General features: G+C 45.6%; 1 protein-coding gene across 2 annotated transcripts in view; it reads right to left on the bottom strand.

Moving 5' to 3' along the window:
* The window catches only part of tmtc2a (transmembrane O-mannosyltransferase targeting cadherins 2a), a 204,281-nt gene that overhangs the window by 10,131 nt on the left and 171,326 nt on the right, over positions 1-22,824 (bottom strand). For both annotated transcript variants that reach the window (XM_038780384.1, XM_038780385.1), the window contains exon 11: positions 4,550-4,613. In XM_038780384.1, coding sequence (XP_038636312.1) covers positions 4,550-4,613 — 64 coding nt within the window. The remainder of the gene's footprint in view (positions 1-4,549; positions 4,614-22,824) is intronic.

Here is a 22,824-nt window from a genome sequence, read left to right as displayed (position 1 = left end):
CTCAGACATTGCAAGGTGTCTCATCTATCAGTGCAACATGGCACCAGCCCAGATGATGTACTAAGGATCCGGTGGGAATTTTGAAAACACGACCTTCTGACTTTGAAGCCAAAGTCTTGCAATTCGGCCAAAGGTTGTCCCCAAATTAAAACCATAGACAGAGATATAGGTGTTATTCAGGACCTTATACTTAACACAATGGATAAAGGTAACCAGTGTAAGTCAGTAAGGATGGGAACACAGAAAGAATAGAGCTTGTGCCAACGTGCAAGTGAAAAGTAGTGATCCCATGACAGTACTCAAAAAGAGTGAGGAAGGTCACCCCACGTCTTAGCTGATATTTATCTCTCATCACCACCACCGAAAGACTCATGTTCGTTTAACTCGTAGTTGTTTCTGGGATCTTGCTGTGTGGGATCTTGCATAACAGTAACATTTCAGAAGCAATTTACTGGCTGTGAAGCACTTCCAGGTGTTCCGATAATATTAAAACCATCAGATAAATGAATTTTGTTTAAATTTCCTTTGAGTTGGGAGTTTTGCAAGGGTGGAGCTCTGCAAGGAGGGAACTGGAAAAATCGATTCTTCGGCGTCCCAGCCGTAAGTTTCTCAGAGGCTGGTGGAGGTACGCCGTTCGCTGGCAGTAGGGTTCGTCACTCCCGCCGCTGTCAATGGGATTGAAGCCACCCCACACCGTGCGCTGCTGGCAGGACCAGAGAATCCCGCCCCCAGTGAACAGCCAGAGAATTCCACCCCAAGTTTGGAAGTAACAATTATATTATAGCGGCTTCAGAGGTGTGGTTTAGCAAAGGCTGCAGATGGATAATATTCTGCCACGTAAAGAAATATAGGACATGGAATTGTAAACACAGTAGAGTCACAAATGAGATGCCACTGAGGGGTAGCATGTAAATGATAATGAGGGCTGTATGGCCTACTCCTGTCCCTATGTTCCTTACTAAGACCCAGGTATAATATTCATGAGCAAAGGAGAAGCCATGGCTAGCAATGCAATGAAACCAACGGGATGCACCATAGTTTTCATACCTGCTTTTTAATAGACATTTGCCCCCAGTATGATAAATGGATTGATTCAAGTCAATTTAAAATGAGCAACCACCCTAACGTTCTAGGCAGCCAAGTCTTAATGGTCACCAACTGCTTTATCCAAGTTCTAACCACACTCATCGTTCACGGTAAGTGTCTTATGTGAGGCTGACATCCATTCGAGTATTGAGTGACAGCTTGGTGGAAGAGAGATCATTCCTACAATTGTTTACACTTTTTCTGCCATAAATTCACCTCACAATTTGACACCAGAACTTGCAAGTAAACCAAAGAGTACTCTATCATTACATCCTGTGAACTTTGAATCAGGCTCAGCACATCCACCTCAGGAAAAAGTGCCCGAACTGACATAATTTTTGGCTCCATACCAATTTAATACAACTCATGAGCCTACCCACCATTTTTACTCATATACCCTCCATTCCAACTCACTCAGTATCCATCATGACCAGATCTCAAGAGCCATATTGAGATAAATAAAGTAAAGATCTAAATATCTGTTCAAGCTTTCAAAATAATTAAATAACTCCTATTGCCAACAGTCCATTCAAAATTTTAAAATCCCCTCAAGCACTTAATTCCTTATCAAAACAAACAGATTTGTGTTTATTACCTCATATTAATGGCAACAAAGCCTTTCATAATGTCTTTGAGCAACCAATCAAACTGTGAACTTACAACTTCCTTGTTGGGCTAATGATAGATTGTGGACAGCAGCCGACAATTAATAATTATGTAATGATAAACAAAATATCAACAAAACGTTATTGTAACTGCTGGAACAGATTTGTTTCAGCTCTTGCTGATAAAGACAGTTTTTTAACAACATTTAAAAATGTTAGGATTTAACTAATTTGATGGCTTGAAAGTTCTACATACCTCATGGACATTTATGTCTCCTTCATAAAATTGTGGTTGCCATACAAGAAAAAGGCCCTTGCTACAGCAAAAATGGGCTCTGTTTGAACTAGATTGAACCTCTGTTTGAAAGACTTTGTTGAGTTTGGCTTTCCCTCAAGTGTGAATCCACTAGCAGCAAAATTTGAATCTTTCAGAAATGGAAGTGGAACTTGCAGAGCCAGGCCCCATCCACAATTGTTATAGGTCCCTGGGATCTCCGTGACTCTGAGAAAATCTGGCCAGTTGCCTTCTTTGAAGAATATTGAGAAAGGCCCTTGAAATCCTCAGAAAATTGGCATACCTCAAAATCCCATATTGATATGTTTTATCCAGCGCATCACGCCACATAAATTACTTAAGTTCCTCAACCAGAACTTCCCAGAAGAGCTTTGATAATGCAGATTGATTATCATCACAAAAACACCTTATTAATTTTTATCTTAAAGTCAAAGGTTGGTGTTTAATATTAATTAAAAATAATGCTTTAATTTACCAATATTATCAATATAACAAGCTCTTTTGTAACTCATATTATAAAACATAAAAATGTATATATGAAACCCACTTTACTTTTAAAAACATCTTTCAATATAGTGGTTACGGTTCAGCGCACTCAAGTTAAAGCACACTGAATGGTGCTTTTAGTAGGGTGTTTCCCAGTGGCTGCAGCACCGAGAAACATCCCGCTATCCAACGGCACTTTGCCTTTTCTTTTGGTCTCAGGGAGATTCTCTCTGCCAGGGCCGATCTTCGAGGGATTCCCTGCTGCCGATCTGAAAGGCTCCTCGCAAAATGAGGCACTATTTTGTACAGCAGACCCTGAACTCCCCCACCCCCCACCCTCCCCCCCCACCCCCTCCTCCCCCCCCCCCCCCCCCCTGTTTTTTGAATGCCCCCCACCCCCGACCTTGGGGAGGCCCCGGAACTGCCCCTCTCGCCCTGGCAAGGTCCCCCAGGCCCGATTCCCGACAGTATCAATCTGAGACCTGGGCACTCTGGCACTGCCAGCATGGCACTCTAGCAGTGTCACATGGGTACCCGGGCAATGCCTGTGTGGCACTGCCAGGGTGCCAGGCTAGCAGTGCCAAGGTACCCAGGTGCCAGGAGGAGTGCCAGGGTGCCACTCTGCCCTTTTCCCGACCATCCCAGGATCTCCAATGGCCTGGGAGGCTATCCTAGGTGTTGTTACAACTGGCCCACATTTGTGTGGACCAGTACTAAATGGTGCCCTGGCAAGGTCTCCCAGGGGCGGAAGTCCTGGGTGCTGGGTGTACACGGACTGTGTCCGAGCATTTAAATTAGTTAAATATTCAGATGTGGATCTTGCCCTCGCCTGGGCGGAGTGAGTCAGGTGACACACGCGAGGTTTTGCGCCTGGCATGGAGGCCGATTTGAGAGTCACGAGCGAATTACTCATTGTGCCTGGATCCACGCCGGGCACAACATGGTCGCTGAATCACGCCCAGTGTCTGAAAACCATATGAACTGTTTATATCACCACTGAATAAGGCTTTTTGCAATAAGGGCAGTAATGCTTCTTGATGTGTAGCAAGTACTTGTGCTCAGAACAAAATAATGACTGCCAACTTCGACAAAAATAAATTTAAGTGTATATCTGTTTACTGCACGCTGTCACAAAATGTATAGTGTTTATAAAGCCACATCTTTACCTCATAATTTCTAATGGTTATGTGTTAAGTGCATAGTTAAATACCATTTCTGGAAAAATAATAATTTAGCTGTGGATTACCCTCCTTTCTTCCACCACAGGTTCGCCATCAACTGTTCATCTATCTGCAGAGGTACTTAATGTCAGCTTTACCGCACTAAAAACTGTCCTATTAATAAAATAGTGGGCAAGATCTTCTGGCTGTCCACGCTGGCGGGATCTTCTGGTCCCGTCGATGGTGTACCCCGCCAGGAGCGGGTGTCCCGGTGGAGTGGGGTGGATTCAATGGGAAATTCCAGTGATTGTGGTGGGAGGAGAAGATCTCACCGCCGGCCATCGGGGGAACCACCTCTTACCGCTGAGAAACACGCTGAGAGAATCTTGCGTGTTTTGCAATATATTACGTTCTGCCATAGCATACCCGGTATCTCACTGTGTACTGAAATGGGGAAAACAGATTCGAGCACAAATTCCACTGATCCATCAGCCAGAGGTCGCAGCAAGACTCTATAGTCAGGACCAGATCTAAATCTCAATCTTAGCACCGCGAGATCGTTCAGGGAGACTCTTTCACACCATCCGGCCTTAATATTGTGTGGAACGTAAGTTCAGAACAGAATTGAACCAAATTAGAAAGGTTAGTCTTGCTTGGGCAGTTAAAAAAATTACCACACTTTTTAAAAAACATTTTGAGAAAGCGAACACCTTGCTTCCGTTCTTCAAACATCAATACCAGGTAGGCACACAAATAGCTCTCTACTGCCAAGCGCAGTGTGATCCCTCAGATGCAACCTTAAGTGCATTTAATAGGGGGGGGGGGAGAGGAGGGCATTGTTTTCGGATGATGTAATGAATAGAAGACGGCGTTAATCATGGGATGCTGCTGTTCTGGTTATGATTGTATTCACTTACATTTGCTCGCAGTGCTGTTGCCAATCCATAATGTTTCTCAGCTGCTTGATTCAGGCCAGCTTGTCTGATGAACAAAAAACAGTTTTTAAATGAAATGAAATCTGACTTCAGACACGTGTCATAAAAATGGTTTACATTTCAGATAGAGAAGCGGACAGTGCTACCAGATGTTCAACAGGGAGGACACAGTGTGGCAAATGCACCAGACAGCTAGAGAAACCCTGTCATGTATTGTACCCGCAGCATTTGGGACAATTCCCAAACTGTTGGTAAGTATAGAAGTAAATTACTGGCAGCTAAATTGCATTTTAAGTGTAAACATTCAAAAACAACAAAGCGTTGGCTTTGTCGGGGGCACAGTAATGTTCAGAAATGTACCTGAAATACCTATAGTGATCATAACATTAAACATTGATACACATGCCACACTATTTCCTTCCTTCCCTGATGTAAGGTGGTAAGCCCTGCTGACAAATGATTCCATGGTGCCAAAGACCCCTTCATGTAACTGGTCCATTCTTCACGTACGAGTCCAGGCTGTTAACGTGCGTACGGAATATCAGAACCAAGCTCGATTGTATTCTCATACAATATTTATACACTTTTCAGTTGGAGCCATTGAGAATGATCAGGAGTGCTATATAATGCTGGGAATTATTCAACCGGTTTGGTAACATCCATTTCTGGTTGGTGAATGTTTTGTGTGAAAACATTGAGCAGGATTCTCAGATTTTGAGGCTATGTCCCCACGCCGGCGTGTAAACGGTGGCGTTTTACGACAGACAAAATGGCTGGGGGTGAGCAGGGAGGCAGCGTAGAGCACCAAGCTCCAGCTGCCGATACGGCACGGAGAATTGCCGGACCCATGGCCACACATGCGCATGGTGGCGGCCTGCAGTTGCCATGCAACATGGCGCTGGCCGCCCGCGGACCCGGCCTGCAAAATAGTGCCGCCTCTTTGGCCGGCACGTGCGCTCGGACCACCACCCCACAGTGTCCCCAGCCCCTGTCAGAGTGCCCACTGCCCGCGGATTGGCCCTCCCCCGACTGTGGCAGCGTTGGATGAGTCCGCAGCCGCCATGCCAAGTTTTTGATGGATGAGACCACACGCGAGCGGTAACTCGGCATCGGGGGTGGGCCTCAAGCAACATCCTGAGGCCGTCGATACGGCGCACGGAGTACTCTCTGAGTACGCGGCTTTGGAGAGGGTGGAGCATCATGAAAGTGGCGCCGTCCCCGTTTTGGTCGTAAATGGGGATTCTACGCTGATCGCCGCATGCGATTTCAGCGTCGATGACCAGAGAATCCCGCCCATCAACTCTCCCCATAGATGCTACGAGACCTGCTGAGCATTTCCAGTATTTTCTGTATAACGTTTGCATTTTCAGCATCCACAGTATTTTCCTTTTGTATCAGGAGCGGGAAGTCTGGTTGATCTCCCCCAACTTGCCTTGTGACTAGTCGTGGCACACCTATCATCACTCTGACCAAGATTAATCAATTCAGCACACCAGGAAACCTCCCTGGCCTACATACCTTCCACTGGAAAATGCCTTAATGAAAAAGTGCACTGATTGATTGGAAATATTATCTATTATTTATAGATTATTTTGCACTTTTATTTACAAATTTGTTTGTATTCATGTGTGACTCACTGCAGTGTTTCGTACTTAGCGTCTTCATTTAATGTTTGCAAATTTATTGTAAAGGTACAAGCTCCCAAGCATGCAGATACAGCAAGCCGTTTGGAAGGCAAATGGCAAATGGTTGGTCTTCATTGCAAGTGCACTGGAGTACACGAGCAATGGTGTCTTGCTGCAACTGTACAGGGACTTGGTGAGGCCACACCTAAAGTATTGTGTGCAGTTTTGTGGTGTCCTTATCTAAGAAACTATATACTTGCATAGAGGGAGTGCAGCAAAGGCTAGACGGATTCCTGAGATGACACGATTGTAGTATAAGGAGAGATTGTGTCAAATATGCCTGTATTCACTGGCATTTGGAAGAATAAGGGGGAATCTCATTGAATCAAATAGACAGAAAACCCCGCACAATACTGGGAGGGGGGTAGAAATCATTCAACAATACTGAGTTAATCCAGTCTCAGCAAATGTTCCTGTACGAGCAATAATTTTATTATTCAAAATATTCGTTGCCAAAAACAGATGTGGACAGATTAGATCAGGGGTGGGCAAACTTTTCCGTGCAAGGGCCAGATTCAGAAATTCACAATTTTAAAGGGCCGCATAGTATATTAAGTAAAATAATTAATATTTAAAATAGCCAAAATAAAAGGTTTTTAAAGAAAAAAAAGCAATTAATTTTTATTAATTAATATTTTAAAGTAGAAACTTCAAATGAAACACATGTTGTGCCGAGCAATGATCACCCTACTCAAGTCAACGTATCCACCCTATACCAGTAACCCAACAGCCACCCCCCATTAACCTTAAAAAAAAATTTTTTTTATGACTTGATCTTGGTGGGCCGCATAAAGACCTTTGGCGGGCCGTAGTTTGCCCACCCCTGGATTAGATCGATAAATCATTAATTATTGATTTAGGTGTTTACTTCACCCAATTGAAAACTATCAACAGTTTAGGTCCCTATTAATGAACTCTTTTGCTGGCCTGATGAAATATAATATCTAATTAATGACCATTTAGAGAACAATGCACAGCTAAAATATTTACAGCAAAGTGTTATTCTGCAATTGAAGACCTTGGGGTAATTCCTTAATGTATCACCCAGGTATAAAACTAGAAATGAAAATCAGCTCATCCCACTAATGGACAGCTGATCTGCCAGCCAGTTTCATGCTCAGCTGACAAGTTGAAATTCTACCTCACTACATCAGCAGAAACATCTTAATGTCAAACAGTGGCGGAATCCAGGAAGGTGGTGGCATAGTGGTATTATCACTGGACTTGTAATCCAGAGACCCAGGATAATGCTCTCGGGATCTGGGTTCAAATCCCAACATTTAAAAAAAATTTAGTGTACACAATTCATTTTTTCCCCAATTAAGGGACAATTTAGTGTGGCCGATTCACCTACCCTGCACATCTTTGGGTTGTGGGGGTGAAAGCCACGCAGACACGGGGAGAATGTGCAAACTCCAAATGGACCCAGAGCTGGGATCATATCTGGGACCCTGGCACCGTGAGGCAACAGGGCTAACCCACTGCGCCACCAAACTGCCCTGGTTCCAATCCCAACATGGCAGATTGCGTGAGTTCAGCTCAAATCTGGAATTAAAATTGTAATCATGACCGAGCAACCATTGTTGATTAAAACCCATCTGGTTCACTAATGTCCTTTAGGGAAGGAAATCTCCTGTCCGAACCTGGTCTGATTTACATGTGACTCCAGATCCACAGTAAGGTGGTTAACTCTTAACTGCCCTCTGAAATGGCCTAGTGAGATCCTCAATTAAAGGGCAATTAGGGATGAGCAACAAATGGGCGACACCCTCATCCCATGACATAATTTTGAAAAATTGCTTTTGTATCTAACGCTCTGATCGCCAACTATATTGCTCGCTATCTAAAAAGAGATGATGAGAAGGGAGGAAGTAAAGACCAGAGGTGAAAGGAGGTTTCTTAGTTTGGGAATATGTTGTGAGTGGTCTGCTGAAGGGTCAATGTTGAAGTTGCCCCCTGCAGCACATATATAGTGAATTGGTGCAAAAATTGAGGCTTTGGCAAAGATTGCAGGGGACATAGATAAGCTAATCTGCGTGGGTCATATGGGGTAGGGATGATTAACTACCCCATTGATCTTGCAGAATACCAGCTCCCCCGATAAGGGAGGGGGGACCGTTAACAATCTCTCGATAGGGAAGCACGGTGGCGCGGTAGTTAGCATTTCTGCCTCACAGCGCCGAGGTCCCAGGTTCGATCCCGGCTCTGGGTCACTGTCCGTGTGGAGTTTGCACATTCTCCCCGTGTTTGCGTGAGTTTCACCCCCACAACCCAAAGATGTGCAGGGTAGGTGGATTGGCCACGCTAAATTGCCCCTTAATTGGAAAAAATTTATTGGGTACTCTAAATTTAAAAAAGAAAACAATTTCTGGATATATAAATAGAGTCGACCAGTATGGCATCGACTCGAGAAGACGAAGTAGAGAATTACTGGAGCTATAAATTATAGTTATTGTAAAATGTCTTTGTTTCAAACTACTCGGTGTCGATTCTTTGTTGCCCTTACAAAACTAACAAGATATACAGGGAAGGGAAGGAAATACAATTTAAATGATAGGACATTAAATGGAAAAAAATAATCAAAGTACCCTAGACATGAAAATATGCATTAAAGGTGATATCACACGTGGTTAACACCATAAAAAGGCAAACAAAATGCTTGGTTCTGTAACTGAAGGCAAATATTACAAATCAAGAGGATAATTCTACACTCAAACCAACCCTTAGTTATGCCACAATTGGAGTATTGGGTATAATTTTGGTCATTTGCTATCAGGAGGTAAAAAACAGGATGGTAAAGATGGGGGGGGGAGGATGTCCTCTGGAATTTTTTTTAATTTAGTGCAGCACGGTAGCACAAGTGGATAGCACTGTGGCTTCACAGTGCCAGGGTCTCAGGTTCGATTCCCCGCTGGGTCACTGTCTGTGCGGAGTCTGCACGTTCTCCCCATGTCTGCGTGGGTTTCCTTCGGGTGCTCTGATTTCCTCCCACAGTCCAAAAACATGCAGGTTAGGTGGATTGGCCATGATAAATTGTCCATAGTGACCAAAAAGGTTAGGAAGGGTTATTGGGTTACGGGGATAGGGTGGAAGTGAGGGCTTAAGTGGGTCGAGGCAAACTCGATGGGCCGAATGGCCTCTTTCTGCACTGTCTGTTCTATGTTCTATATTCTACGATCCCGGCCCAGGTTCACTGTCTGTGTGGAGTTTGCACATTCTCCCCATGTCTGTATGGGTTTCACCCCCACAACCCAAAGATGTGCAATGTAGATGAATAGGCCATGCTAAATTGTCCCTTAATTGGAAAAAAAAATTGGATATTCTAAATTTATAAACAACCAGAGAGAGAAACACAAGAACTAAGAGTCATGGAGTAATTTATGGCACAGGTTACAAAACCCATCGAGGTCTATGTTTGCTCCCCACAGAGCAATGCAATCAGTCCTGCTCTGCTACTCGATCCGCATGGCCATGTAAGTTTATTTCCTTCAAGTGCCATCTAATTTCCTTTTGAAATCATTGATTGTTTCCACCCTCGTGGATAGTAAGTTCCAGGTTATTACCACTCACTGTGTAAAATAGTTCCTCCTCATGTTCCCCCTGCATCTCTTGCTCAAAATCATAAATCTGTGTCTCCTGGGGCTTCACAATTAGTTAATAAGTTAGAGGAGCTTTGCTTTGCCTACCTTATCTAAACCTGCTACTCTTATGCACCTCAATCAAATCTCCCCTCAACTTCCTTTGCTCCAAGGAGCACAACCCCAGGCTTTCCAACCAAATCTTGTAACTAAAACCCTCCCACTTTCCGGAATACCTCTGATAAATCTCCTTTGCCTCCTCTGAACGACGTTCACATCTTTCCTGAAACGTGGTGAACAGAATTGAACATAGTACTCTAATTGGAGCCGGATCAGAGCTTTATACAAGTTCACTATAACTTCCCTGCTTTTGTACTTAATATGCACGATCAACGGAAATGAAACAGAGTCGCATCTCAAGCACGTTTAGCCGGGCGTTTCCCGGCACTTGCAATGCCGAGAAAGACTCCACTATCTAATGGGGCACAGTTTTGTTTCAGGGCATCAGCGGGCAATGCCCCATCAAGACTGCAAGTAATCTAATTCCCTGCACTGAGGAGTTCTGTTCGCCAGTGCAAGAAGAGCTTGGGCGTAATTTAAAAATGTGCCCCGTACCCGAGACCCCTGCTATGACCCGGATCCCCACCGACTCACCTAGAAGGGGGTCACGAGCCCCACACTCCACCTAATAAGACAAAGCACCCCTGGGTCCAATCCACAGCATGGATAAAATGCCACCTGCGTGCCACCCAAGACATTGCAAGGGTGCCCAGGTGTCACTGCCAGCATGCCAGGCCGGCAGTGCCCAGGTGGCATTTTGCCCGCACCGGCATCTCACTAGGCATGTGAGCCGGGTAAATCTCGCGAGATTTTCCGGCTACGTCACACCCCGAGTCAGGTGTGGCGCAGCCATTATATCATGCCCAATTCCGCTCTTTATGAAGCCCAAGATCTCATAACCTTTGTTAAAACACTTTCTCAGTATGACATGCATCTTCAAGGATCGATGCACATGCACCCCAAGTCCCTCTGTTCCTGCACACTCTTTAACGATTCATAGATGTTTACAGCACAGAAGGAGACATTTGGTCAATCTGACTGCACTATTCCCATTTTCCAGCACTTGGCACATAGCCCTGGAGGTTACAACAGCAGAAATGGATTTCTAAATACTTCTTAAATGTTACTGGGGTTTCTGACTCAACCACCTTTTAGGAAATGACTTCCAGACTCCCACCCTCTGGTGAGAATGTTTCTCCTCAACTCCTCTCTTAAACTGCTACCTCTTACCTTAAGCCAGAGCGCCCTGGTTATTGACCCCGCTACTGATCGAAAAAGTGCCTTCCTATCCACCCTATCTATGCCCCTCATTATCTTATGCACCTCGATCAAACCCCTCCTCAACATTCTCTGCTCCAAGGAAAACAGCCCCAGATTATAGTCATAATTCAGACCCTCCAGCGCAGGCAGCAACCTGGTGAATCTCCTCTCCGCCCTCCCAGTACAATCACATCCTTCTTACTGGTGATGAACAGAGCTGCACGCAGCACTCCAGTTGCAGTCTAACCAGTGTTTTAAGCAGTTCCAGCAAGACTTCCCTGCTCTTGTATTCTATTCCTCAGCTAATAAAGGCAAATATTCCATATGCCTTCATAACCATCTTATTTACCTGCCCTTCCCCCTTTCAGGAATCTGCAGATATGTAGAGGTCCCTCTGATCTTCAGTACTTTTCAGGGTCCTAGAATTGTGGCATTAAATCTATATTGCCTTCCTCTGTCTCTCGCCGTCTAAACACACCATCCCATACCTCTCTATGCTACATCCATCTGCCATTTGTTTGCCCTTTCTGCCAGCTGTTGCAGACATTTTGTATCATCGTCACTCTTCCAAGTTGGGTCTTGTCAGCATTTTTTGATATTTTACTCCATATTCCAAGATCAACTAATTTACATATAACAAAGAGACAGTGGTCCTATCACTCACTGCCTACCACCCTCCAGACTGAAAAACAACCGTCAACACAATTCGCTGCTCTCTGTCCTTCAGCCAATTACACACTGCCTCTCCTACTCTATTCGCCCAATTTAGTTAACCAGCCTTTTATGCAGTATATTGTCAAATTATTTCTTCAAATCTATATGGACAACATCCACCCCATTTCCTTCATCAACCATCTCTGTTACCTCATGAAAAATTCCAGTTAGATGAGTCAGGCGCAGTCTATCTGTTACAAATCCATGCTGGCAGTCTTTAATTAACTCAAACTGTTCAAAGTTCCAAGTTCCTAAGATTTTTTAATAAGTATAGATTCCAAAATATCTACCACTACTGATGATAGACTAACCGGCCTGTCGTTGCGAGGACTTTGCGATAGAATGATCACTCTTACCCAAACGTTTCCCCACAGACATTTTTTCACTTGACCCATCTCATTTTTCAACACCAGATAGAGAAATGCCTCCTATTTAATCAGCTGAGAACACACCGTTCAAGGAGGTACTCTTGAGCACAGTTCAGAAATTTCTTCCCCTCTTTACCCTTTGCTCTAACGTTATCCCAACTGATATTTGCGTATTCAAAGATTCCTGGAATCACCATTTTATAGTTATGACATATCTCTGTGATTTCCCGGTCGGTTTCTTCCTCTCTCGCTCACTAGCTGGAGGCCTTTGAAACCCCCCAAAAGAGAGACATTAACTCTTTTGCTTCTCAGCTCCAACCAAATGGACTCTGTCCGTGACCTCTCAAAGAAATCCTCTCTTTCTAACATTGCGATTTCTTCCCTAATCGTTACCCCCACCTCCCTGTTTTCCTTCTCTATTTTTCAGATTATTTATTATCCCTGTATATTAATGGCCAGTCCTCACCATTGTAAGCCCATATTTCTGTTATTATCACAAAATCATATTCCCATGCTGCTATTTATGCTTGCCGCTCACCAAACCTATTTACCACATTTTGTTTGTTTATGTGCATTGCAATCCTGTCTTGAGGACTATTTTTTAAAAATTAGAGCTGTGAAGTTTCCGGATGACTAGATTGAGGTTTTTCGACATGATGAAGGGTTTTGAGTGCTCAGCTCAATGGTAACGACAGAACTCCGCTTTAACATAATCACAAAACAAATTTATTTGCACAGCAGGCATTTTAAAACGTGAAATTCTCTGCCACAAACAATCACTGAAGCAGAGCTCATGAATGATTTGAAAAGGGAATTGGACAGTTGTTTGAAAAAAAAAGAAATAGAAAAGGATGTGCGGAAATCAAGGGTTGAATTTTCTAAGTCCAACAACAACGGGAAGCTTGGTGGGTGGGCATGAGGCCAATAATCAATTTCCCGGGACTTCAAAGGTGGGTTGAGATTCCCAACGAACAATGTTGGGAAGTCCTTTTGCATGCATTAGCATGTCATTCATGCTCATCAAAAGGCCAGCTCATCAGAATTAAGGTCCCCTTCAAATTAATTTCCCCGCCAGTCAGAAATTAGAACGTTCACATTTACGACTGTATATAAGTGGCGTACACCTGGCAGGCTTGACTTCTTCCAAGCTTTTTAAATGAGTAAACCATTGCTTTGGCCTTCTTGGGGACCGCTCACAAATGCCAGCCGCTTGATTGCGATTGGTTGCTGGTGGGCCCCACAGCGCGAAGGTGAGACATGGGAGGCAGGATAAGTGAGGATGTGCAGGAGGCTTTCCAGGGAAGGAAGACTAACTGCCTGGGAAAGGGAGGGCGTCAGTAAGGGAATGCAAGCATGCAGGGTTGTGAGATGGAGGGAAGGGCCTTGCTTGTTGGTCCACGGTACTTTGGTCGGGTGGGGGATGGAGTTTCTGAGAAGGGACGGTGAAAGATGGTCCTCAGCAGTGGAGGGAACAGTCACAGTCAGAGGAAGGACAGAAAAGGGGTGGGATTGCAGGATCAAGGTAATAGTGAGGTAGCGAAAGTTTCTTGGGGGCGAGTCATGATAACGGACAAAACAGGTGGGAAGGGTCAGAGTCAGGGTGAGCATGGAGAGGGTAATGGGTATTGATTCAGAGGAGAGAGAAGGCATGTGGAGGATGACAGTTAAAGGTGCAAAGAGGTTCAAAGGTGACAGAGAGGTTATATTAGGTGGGTCATCAGTGATGGGGAAGGGGACAGCATGGTGGCACAGTGGTTAGCACTGCTGCCTCGTGGCGCCGAGGTTCGATCCTAGCTCTGGGTCACTGTCCGTGTGGAGTTTGCACTTTCTCCCCGTGTTTGCGTGGTTTCACCCCCAAAACCCAAAGCTGTGCCGGCCAGGTGCTTTGGCAACATTTGGAAAAAATGAATTGGGCACACTAAATTTAAAATAAAAAGAAAAAAGAAAATCAGTGATGGGGGAAAGTTGGTGGATGACAGGGGAGGGTCGAAGGTGGTGGAGCGCGTCCGGAAATTCACGCACACCATTCTTCGAGGATTGTCCTCGCAATACAGTTCTTCTGTACATGTAACTTCTCAAAGTGGGTGGAAGGTTTCTTTGGGTGGATAGAGTTCAAGATGAACACAATTGGCTGACTAAAAGGACAGCCGAATGATCACGAGGCATTTGTGTGAAAACCATGCTCAGTTATGTTCTCCCATCTATAGTGAAGCGAACACAGCAGCAGCTTTGTTTCCTGGTTCATGGGTCACAGAACATTGACAGCCAGATCTGAAGCTGCCGTTCATTCTGTGCGATTTGCCATCTGCTTCTGTCAGAGGCAGGGATGAAGGGAACGAGGGAGGTGGATGTTTCCAAGGGGCACACTAGGTGGACAGCAGCAAGCTCCCGACTACAAACTTCCAACCTCATGGGCGAATGGTCATGGCTGCCAAGCGCTCATACAGTACGTCTTTCAATGCGAGTAATGTCTGTGGGAGGGTTCTTGTACATGACTGTCATCGCTCCAGTCAAAGCGAAATGTATCAATGCACAGTCACGAATGAACAGGTGGAACACACATCCCTGGTCCTCCAAGATGTCCTTCACCTGGAAGGGGTTGGGTGAGGCTGCCATGTCTATAGGGAGGGCAGGCTAAGCACTGGTTTGGTGATTGAGATGGAGGCAAAACTGCAAATTTAGATTTAGATTTAGAACAGTACAACACAGAACAGGCCCTTCGGCCCTCGATGTTGTGCCGAGCAATGATCACCCTACTCAAGTCAACGTATCCACACTATACCAGTAACCCAACAACCCCCCCCCCCACCCCCCCCCCCCCCCCCCCCCCCACCCCCCCACCCCCATTAACCTTATTTTTTAGGATACTAAGGGCAATTTAGCATAGCCAATCCACCTAACCCACACATCTTTGGATTGTGGGAGGAAACCGGAGCACCCAGAGGAAACCCACGCACACACGGGGAGGATGTGCAGACTCCGCACAGACAGTGACCCAGCCGGGAATCGAACCTGGGACCCTGGAGCTGTGAAGCATTTATGCTAACCACCACGCTACCGTGCTGCCTTATTGCATCTAATATGCTCATTAGATTGATTTCTACAATTCATTCAGAGACTGAGACCTAGATGGTGGAGGTTCCAGGCAACTTTGACTTTCTACTGGCTATTATCTAGATGAAGAGGATTGTCCATCACAGGTTGGCACAGAGCCTGAGCAGCATGAGTCAGCAGGGTCAGAAGGTTAGAATGCTGGTGACCAGAGGCCAGTGCAATGTGAGCATTGGCCAAATCACAGGTATATTGCAGACAATGAGCAAACCACAATGCCTGAGGTGCCTTAAGATGTCTTGGATGTGGTTGCTCACAGCTGCTGGCTTCTCAGCCAGGACTTGAAGGAAATCCCATCTGGTGGCATTAAAGGTCACCATCACCATAAATGTCTTTGCCAGTGGTTCCTTCCAGGACTGCACTGGTGACTTGTATGGCAACTTGTACGACACACACGTGCATCCAGGAGGAGACTCATGCCCAGTTTTTCCAATTCCGCCTGGATCCCGAAAGCCAGGCTGCACGAGCATTTGGATTTGCAGCAATCACAGGTTTCCTGATTGCAAGGGGCTATTGACTGCACACATGTGGCCTCGAGAGCTCCCTGGCAACAGTCAGTCACATTCATCAAATTCAACATTCACATTCTATGCGAAAAGTCTCTACTCTTTGAACATGTAGTTGATACCTGATCACAGAAATCAAATCCTGCATGTTTGTGTTCGGTCCCCAGGGACCTCTCACAATGCCTACATTCTGAACCAGTCCTAGGGCCACATGTTTCTGAAGGAGCTGAGTGATTGGAGCGATGGCTCCTTGGGAACAAAGGATGCCCCCAGAAGACCTGGCTAATGAGGCCGGTTTGTCGACTACGGAGTGCTTCTGAGGAGAGATTCATCAGCAAATTTGGCAACCATCCCTTCAATCTCCTCATCCAAGTCATTTATTTAAATTGTAAAGAGTTGAGGTCCCAGCATTGATCTCTGTGGCACACCATTCATTACGTGCTGCCAATCACTGTTTCCTGTTGGTCAGCCAATCTTCTCTCCATCCCAATATGTTACCCCCATAACATGAGCTTCAGTTTCCACAATAACCTTTGATGTTGCACTTCATTAAATGCCTCCTGGAAATGTTTTTTAAAAAGCCCACACCCCCCCTATTCCCGTAAACCAGTAACCCCACCCAACCTTTTACAACACTAAGGGGCAATTTCGATTAGGGTAGGCCAATCCACCTACCCTGCACATCTTTGGACTGTGGGAGGAAACCGGAGCACCCGGAGGAAACCCACGCAGACACGGGGAGAACGTGCAGACTCCACACAGATGGTGACCCAAGCCGGGAATTGAACCTGGGACCCTGGAGCTGTGAAGCAACTCTGCTAACCACTGTGCTACCGTGCCCCACTATGGACCCTACAGAACCCTGTCAGAGCTATTGATGATTCACATGGATTGCTTTATAATTCACAGCACAGTCCAGCCGACAGACCATTTGATTCTCTCTCCCACTTCACAAATAAGACCCCAGTTCTTCAATGAGGTCCGGTGCACTTTGTTTGCAAACCCGTCATGTGAGGTTTACTTCAACCCTTGATAAGGAGATGAACAGGCCAAACAAATCACCATATGAGGTCTCACAAAGTCAAATGCACACAGCTCTTTAATCGTACATTCAATCCCTCTTGCAGTGAAGGTCAACTTTCCGATTGCCTCCGTACTTTCACTCTACACCTGCATCCTAGCACAAAATGACAAATCACCCAGGATGGCCAATAACGATTGGATGTGCCACCAAAGCTTTCTTCAAACAGGTAAAGAAGGCTCTGGTTTTCTACTGAGAAGAAAATAATGTACACTCTTCCAACCCTGAAACAGCATTCCTTGCCACTCACCTGGCCTGCTAAACTCCCACTGAGTACTCCTTGGAATGACCTCACTGAACACTCTGCTCAGACATCATTTTCAGGGTCAGAACACGGTGAGCTGCAAGTAGTGGCTTGCATTTTTTTTTTTAAATTTAGATTACCCAATTATTTTTTCCAATTAAGGGGCAATTTAGCGTGGCCAATCCACCTACCCTGCACATTTTTTGGGTTGTGGGGGCTAAACCCACGCAGACACGGGGAGAATGTGCAAACTCCACACGGACAGTGACCCAGAGCCGGGATCGAACCTGGGACCTCAGCGCCGTGAGGCGGTTGTGCTAACCACTAGGCCACCGTGCTGCCCTAAGTAGTGGCTTGCATGATATGCGCCCAGGCCGCACACTCACAAATGATGGTCAATGCTCAATCATGAACATGTGGAATCATTGACTGGCATTATATTGATAATGTGAGGAAACTACATCTATAGGAGTTTATCATCAGACCACACCTTCAAATGCCCAGGGTCACTAAAGCAACGAGCAGCAAGATGGAATCCAGGACTTTTCCAAACTGTGCAAGTGAACACGTGTTTATAAGTGCCCAAAAGTTAATACAATGGTTGTACACCTGTGTACATTGAAAACTTATTTATCTTGCATTTTCTGTTACTACAATCTCATTGCAGCCCTGACATCCTGAGGTGCAGGCAGCCTATTGACTGCTATGTCCTGTTGACTATGTTGATTTTGGTGGTTGTTCTCTGGTGGCCCAAGGCCTGGAGAGCACTGGCTTGCTCAGGGTCTATTGCTCAGTGTACTCCCCTCAACATGACCTACTATAAACAATGGGGGCCGCTGGCAGAGGGGAGGTGGAGTGGCAGGAACCCTTGGAGTGTCTTGGGTTAGAGCCCTGAGGGTGCATAGCAGGTGCAAGTCCTCCCCTTTTGAGACCCAATGGCACCTCCCTGATTCCTTGAGGTGAACAGGCACCTGGAGGCTGATGTACCCTAACCCCCTCTTGATTAGCCACTGCTTCAGTGCACCCATGGCTAGACAGATGGAGTGCAGGTCTGAAAACATTCTGCATGACCTGGGTCTCCAAGGCAGCTGCCACCCTTTCCATTGAGGCAGCTAAATGCTCACATGCCAGAGCTTCAACAACAGTCTGAATGTAGGTGGACTCCTCCAGACTTCAGTCCAGTCTATGCATGGCCTCTGAAATCTGATGCTCCCCCAATGGTCCCCTGCCTTTCCACCATGTCTCCTGTCATCTGAAAACTGCAGATTGGAGGCTTCCTCACTAGCTTGCAGGTGGAGTCCTATCTCACCTTCAACACCGGCATTATTCTGCTCCTCAACAAAGATCCAGCCTCCTCAAAATGGGTAACAATTCAGATGTCAGGCAGGCAGTACGGTCTTGGCCCGTTCCTTCCAGTTGTGCATGTTTTTATCCAGCAGTAGTTTTGACTGTCACCCCAATGGGGATGTGCAGTTTAGGATCATGTATGTCTGAGTTGCTGATCACTCCCCAGTGAGTGATTAACAAGCAGGATGTGCTGCAACTGATAGAAGATTGACAGCATAAAGTGACTGGCACACATTCAGTGCACATGTCCCAACCAATGCAGAGGCCTGCAACTCAAACTCCTGTATGACGTCCCTGTGCGCTCGTATACTCAAACTGCCCGACAGGAAAATAGGAACACTGGACCAGGAGTAGGCCATTCAGATGTCCCCATGAGTGTAATTTTGTAGTGTGTAGACTATATCACTTAATTTGGCAAAGTACAGCAGATTATTCTGCACGGCAGGGCTGTTCTCCTGTCAGTCTAATGGGTGATAGCGTCCACTATGACCTCTGTCCAAGCCACCATGGTCAGATAGGAGGGCTTCCTGCTGTCATCCATGGGAGCAGCACCTCCACCAGCCTTTCCTTGATGGCCTAATGGAGAGTCTCCACAGAGGTTTCACTGAACTGTTGGGCCACACATTATATTCTCTGTGACATTCTGGTTTCGGCAGAATCTGGAATGACAGCCAGTGCTCAGTGAGCTAGACAGCTGGTTTATGATGCAGAACAAGGCCAGCAGCGTGGGTTCAATTTGTGGTGATATGCATCACTGTAAATACACAAGGGGTTAATGTAAATGCACTATGACTAAGTAAACACTAGAGGGAGCACCAGAGATGTCATGACATGCAGACATATAGCTAATGAACACATAAAATAGGACACAACCAATGGGCAGTCTAGACATCCAGAGGTGACACAACCACAAGGGGGCATTACACAACCCATATATGAAGACAGGGCATACATGCTCTGTCTCTTTCCACAGGCGACACTTCGAGAGTAAGACAGGGGAAGATCAGAAGCATCACACCCACCACGTGGCTTAGAGCAGACTGGTTAGTTAGACTGAGTTACTACAGCAAGATTAGCAGGAGAGTCGAACTCATAGAGAACTGTGCTAATGGTTCAATAAATCACATTGAACTTACTTCAAAGTCTGGAGTATCTTTTGGTCAAAACGGCATTGAGTTGCAGCCTGTGTTATCCCAGAGTACATAACACAACACAATTCATGAAGGTCCCTCAACCTTGCCCCTGGCCTGAGGTGTGGTGACCCTCAGGTCAAATCACCACCAGTCAGCTCGCCACCTCAAAGGGGAAAGCAGCCTATGGCCACCTGGGACTATGATGATTTTTTAAAAAAGTTACCTTTTTGCTGCAAAATAAGGACCAACTTCAATGGACTGGATTTTTACAGTCATTCACCTCCATAAAGGCCACCACCAATTAAAGATGCACATGTGTGAGTCTGCTAGTAGAGGGAGTATTCTAGCATAGAAATGCAAATCGCTGAGTTTTTGGAAAGCAATTTATTAATATGACATCTATTACGCCAGGATAAATATGTGACTTCAAACCTCCCATTCTGACAGTTTCTACTTTCCTTGGCTTGAACATGCTTCCCTTACCCATGGTTCCCCCAACTAGTGCCATTTTACTTTGAAATGGCAGCCAAAACAATGTCGTGTCATGTAAATGAAGCTTCAAAGTCAAATGTACTGTTTTCACTGCAGCTCTAATCTAAACTTTACGATAGTCACAGTATAATCTCACCTCAGATTTATTTTAAAATACTGACACTTCTAACGCTCATAGCCAGTATTTTTCTTTTTATTTCTGCAAATCTCGGTCTTCCTCAACATCAGGAAATATTCGGGGACAGCGCTTGATCTCAGGAAGAAACGTATTTGCTTCCATGAAGTTGAGAGCGTATTCGCAATAAGATTGATGACAGATTCTCCACCTCGAGATCACGTCAGTTCAGCATGTTTACACATTAGCCCTGTTGTAATATCCCAGAGACTATACCCGTACCAGCCTCCCCGAACAGGCGCCGGAATGTGGCGACTAGGGGCTTTTCACAGTAACTTCATTTGAAGTCTACTTGTGATAATAAGCGATTTTCATTTTCATGAGAAACTGATCCGACTGTCCCAGCCTCCGTTCAGAATGCAGCGCCATTCATGACTGGGCAGCAGATGAATTATCTGACCTCAGTGTGATCCTTTCACAAAAATGGGAGGGGGATGGGAACCTATGCAAGGAGTCAGAGGAAGGGGAATCAAGGACAAGAACAAAAGGCAGAAAGGGAAATAAGAAAAGTGACAGGAAGAGAAATCTAGGGCTAGATTCAAACAGGGCCACAGGGAAAAATTGTCGGGCTTTGTGCCTTAACATGCGGAGCATTCGCAGTAAAGTGGATGAATTAATCACACAAATAGATGTAAACGGGTATGATCATAGAACCCCTGCAGTGCAGAAAGAGGCCATTAGGCCCATCGAGTCTGCACGACCCTCTGAAAGAACATTCTTCCCAGGCCCGCTCCCCGCTCTGTCCCTGTAACCCCAGCTAAGCGACAAATCAATGACACTACGGAGCATCTTTATCAAGGCCAATCCACCTAAACTGGACATCTTTGGACTGTGGGAGGAAACCGGAGCACCCGGAGGAAACCCACGCAGACACGGGGAGAACGTACAGACTCCGCACAGTCACCCAAGGCCGGAATTGAACCCGGGTCCCAGACGCTGTCGGCCAGCAGTGCAAACCACTGTGCCACTGGACTGATATAGTTGGGATTACGGAGGCATGGCTGCAGTGTGACCATCGATGGAAATGGAACTTCCAGGGATATTCAGTATTTAGAAAGGAGACACAAAAGAAGAGAAGGTGGTGCAGTTGCATTGTTGGTTAAAGAGGGAATTAACGCAATAGTGAGGAACGATATTAGCTCCTAAGATGTGGAACCTGTATGGGTCAAGCTGAGAAATGCTAAAGAGCAAAAAACATCAGTGAACTTTGTGTAAAGACCCCCAAACTGTAGTGTTGATATTAGGAATAGCATTAAACAGGAAATTACAGACACATGCAATAAAGGAACATCTGGAACTATGGGTGATTTTAATCTGCATATAGGTTGGGCAAATCAAATTCGCCACAATACTGTATAGGAGGAATTTCTGGAGTGTACACAGAATGTTTTTCTGGACCAATACATTAAGGAATCAACGAGGGAACAGGCCATCCTAGACTGGGTATTGTGTAATGAAGAAGGAATAGTTGGCAATCTAGGGCACGATTTAATGGCCTCGGCGCACGTGATTTGGGGATGCGACGAAGCTGTTGAATCTTGCAAGAGGTTTCTTGCGAGATTTGCTTAAAACATCTTGTGAGACTTAACACAATCTCGTGAAATGTCACGATCTGGATCTCGCTCTCATCCGGGCGAGATCCAGGTTAGCATATTTAAGTGAGCCATTAAGCCACCTTGATACTGCCAGGGTTCCTGGGTGGCACTGCCTGGGTGCCAGACTGGCAGTGCTAAGGTGCCCAGGTACCAGCTTGTCCCTGCCTGCGATCGGACCCTTAAGAGGTGGGGGTGATGGGGGGCTCGAGGACCACGTAAGAGGTAAGTTGGACGCAGTGGAGGGGGGGTCCAGAGTCCACGGTTTGGTGCCTGTGGAGGGGCAAAAGATCTGGGCAGCATTTAAAAATGTTGCCCCAATCCACGAGTACTTTTGCTGCACTGGCAAGCTGAGCTGAAATGGTGTAAGTACGGCCTCAATGGGGCGTTTCATTCCAAGGCCAAAAAAAACAGTGTTGCAGGTGGCAAGAACCACCCCACTAAATGCGGCCGAAATGGGACTCTATTTTTGTCCTGTTAAATCCCTAGTTTTGCGAGATCCCTTGGGGATTAATTATTTTATCAAGACAGAAAGTGACATAGTTGATTCTGAGAGTAAGCTCCTGAATCTTAATAAAGGAAACTACGATGTTGTGAGGCGTGAGTTGGCTATGATGGACTGGGAAACATTACTTAAAGGAATGATGGTGGATAGGCAACAGCAAACATTCAAAGAGCGCATAGGTGAACTGGAACAATTGTTTATTCCTGTCTGGTGCAAAAATAATGGCTCACAAGGGATAGTATTACATCCAAGGATACAAACTGGCCAGAAAAAAACAGCAGACATGAGGATTGAAAACAGTTTAGAATTCAGCAAGGGAGGACCAAGGATTGATTAAGAAGGAGAAAATAAGAGTACAAGAGCAACCTTGCGGGGGACACAAACCTGTCTGTAAAAGCTGCCATCG

This window comes from Scyliorhinus canicula, chromosome 20, assembly GCF_902713615.1.
Source record: "Scyliorhinus canicula chromosome 20, sScyCan1.1, whole genome shotgun sequence".
NCBI lineage: Eukaryota > Metazoa > Chordata > Chondrichthyes > Carcharhiniformes > Scyliorhinidae > Scyliorhinus > Scyliorhinus canicula.
Note: the sequence above shows the minus strand (reverse complement) of the source record. Positions and strands in the feature narration are given on the sequence as shown.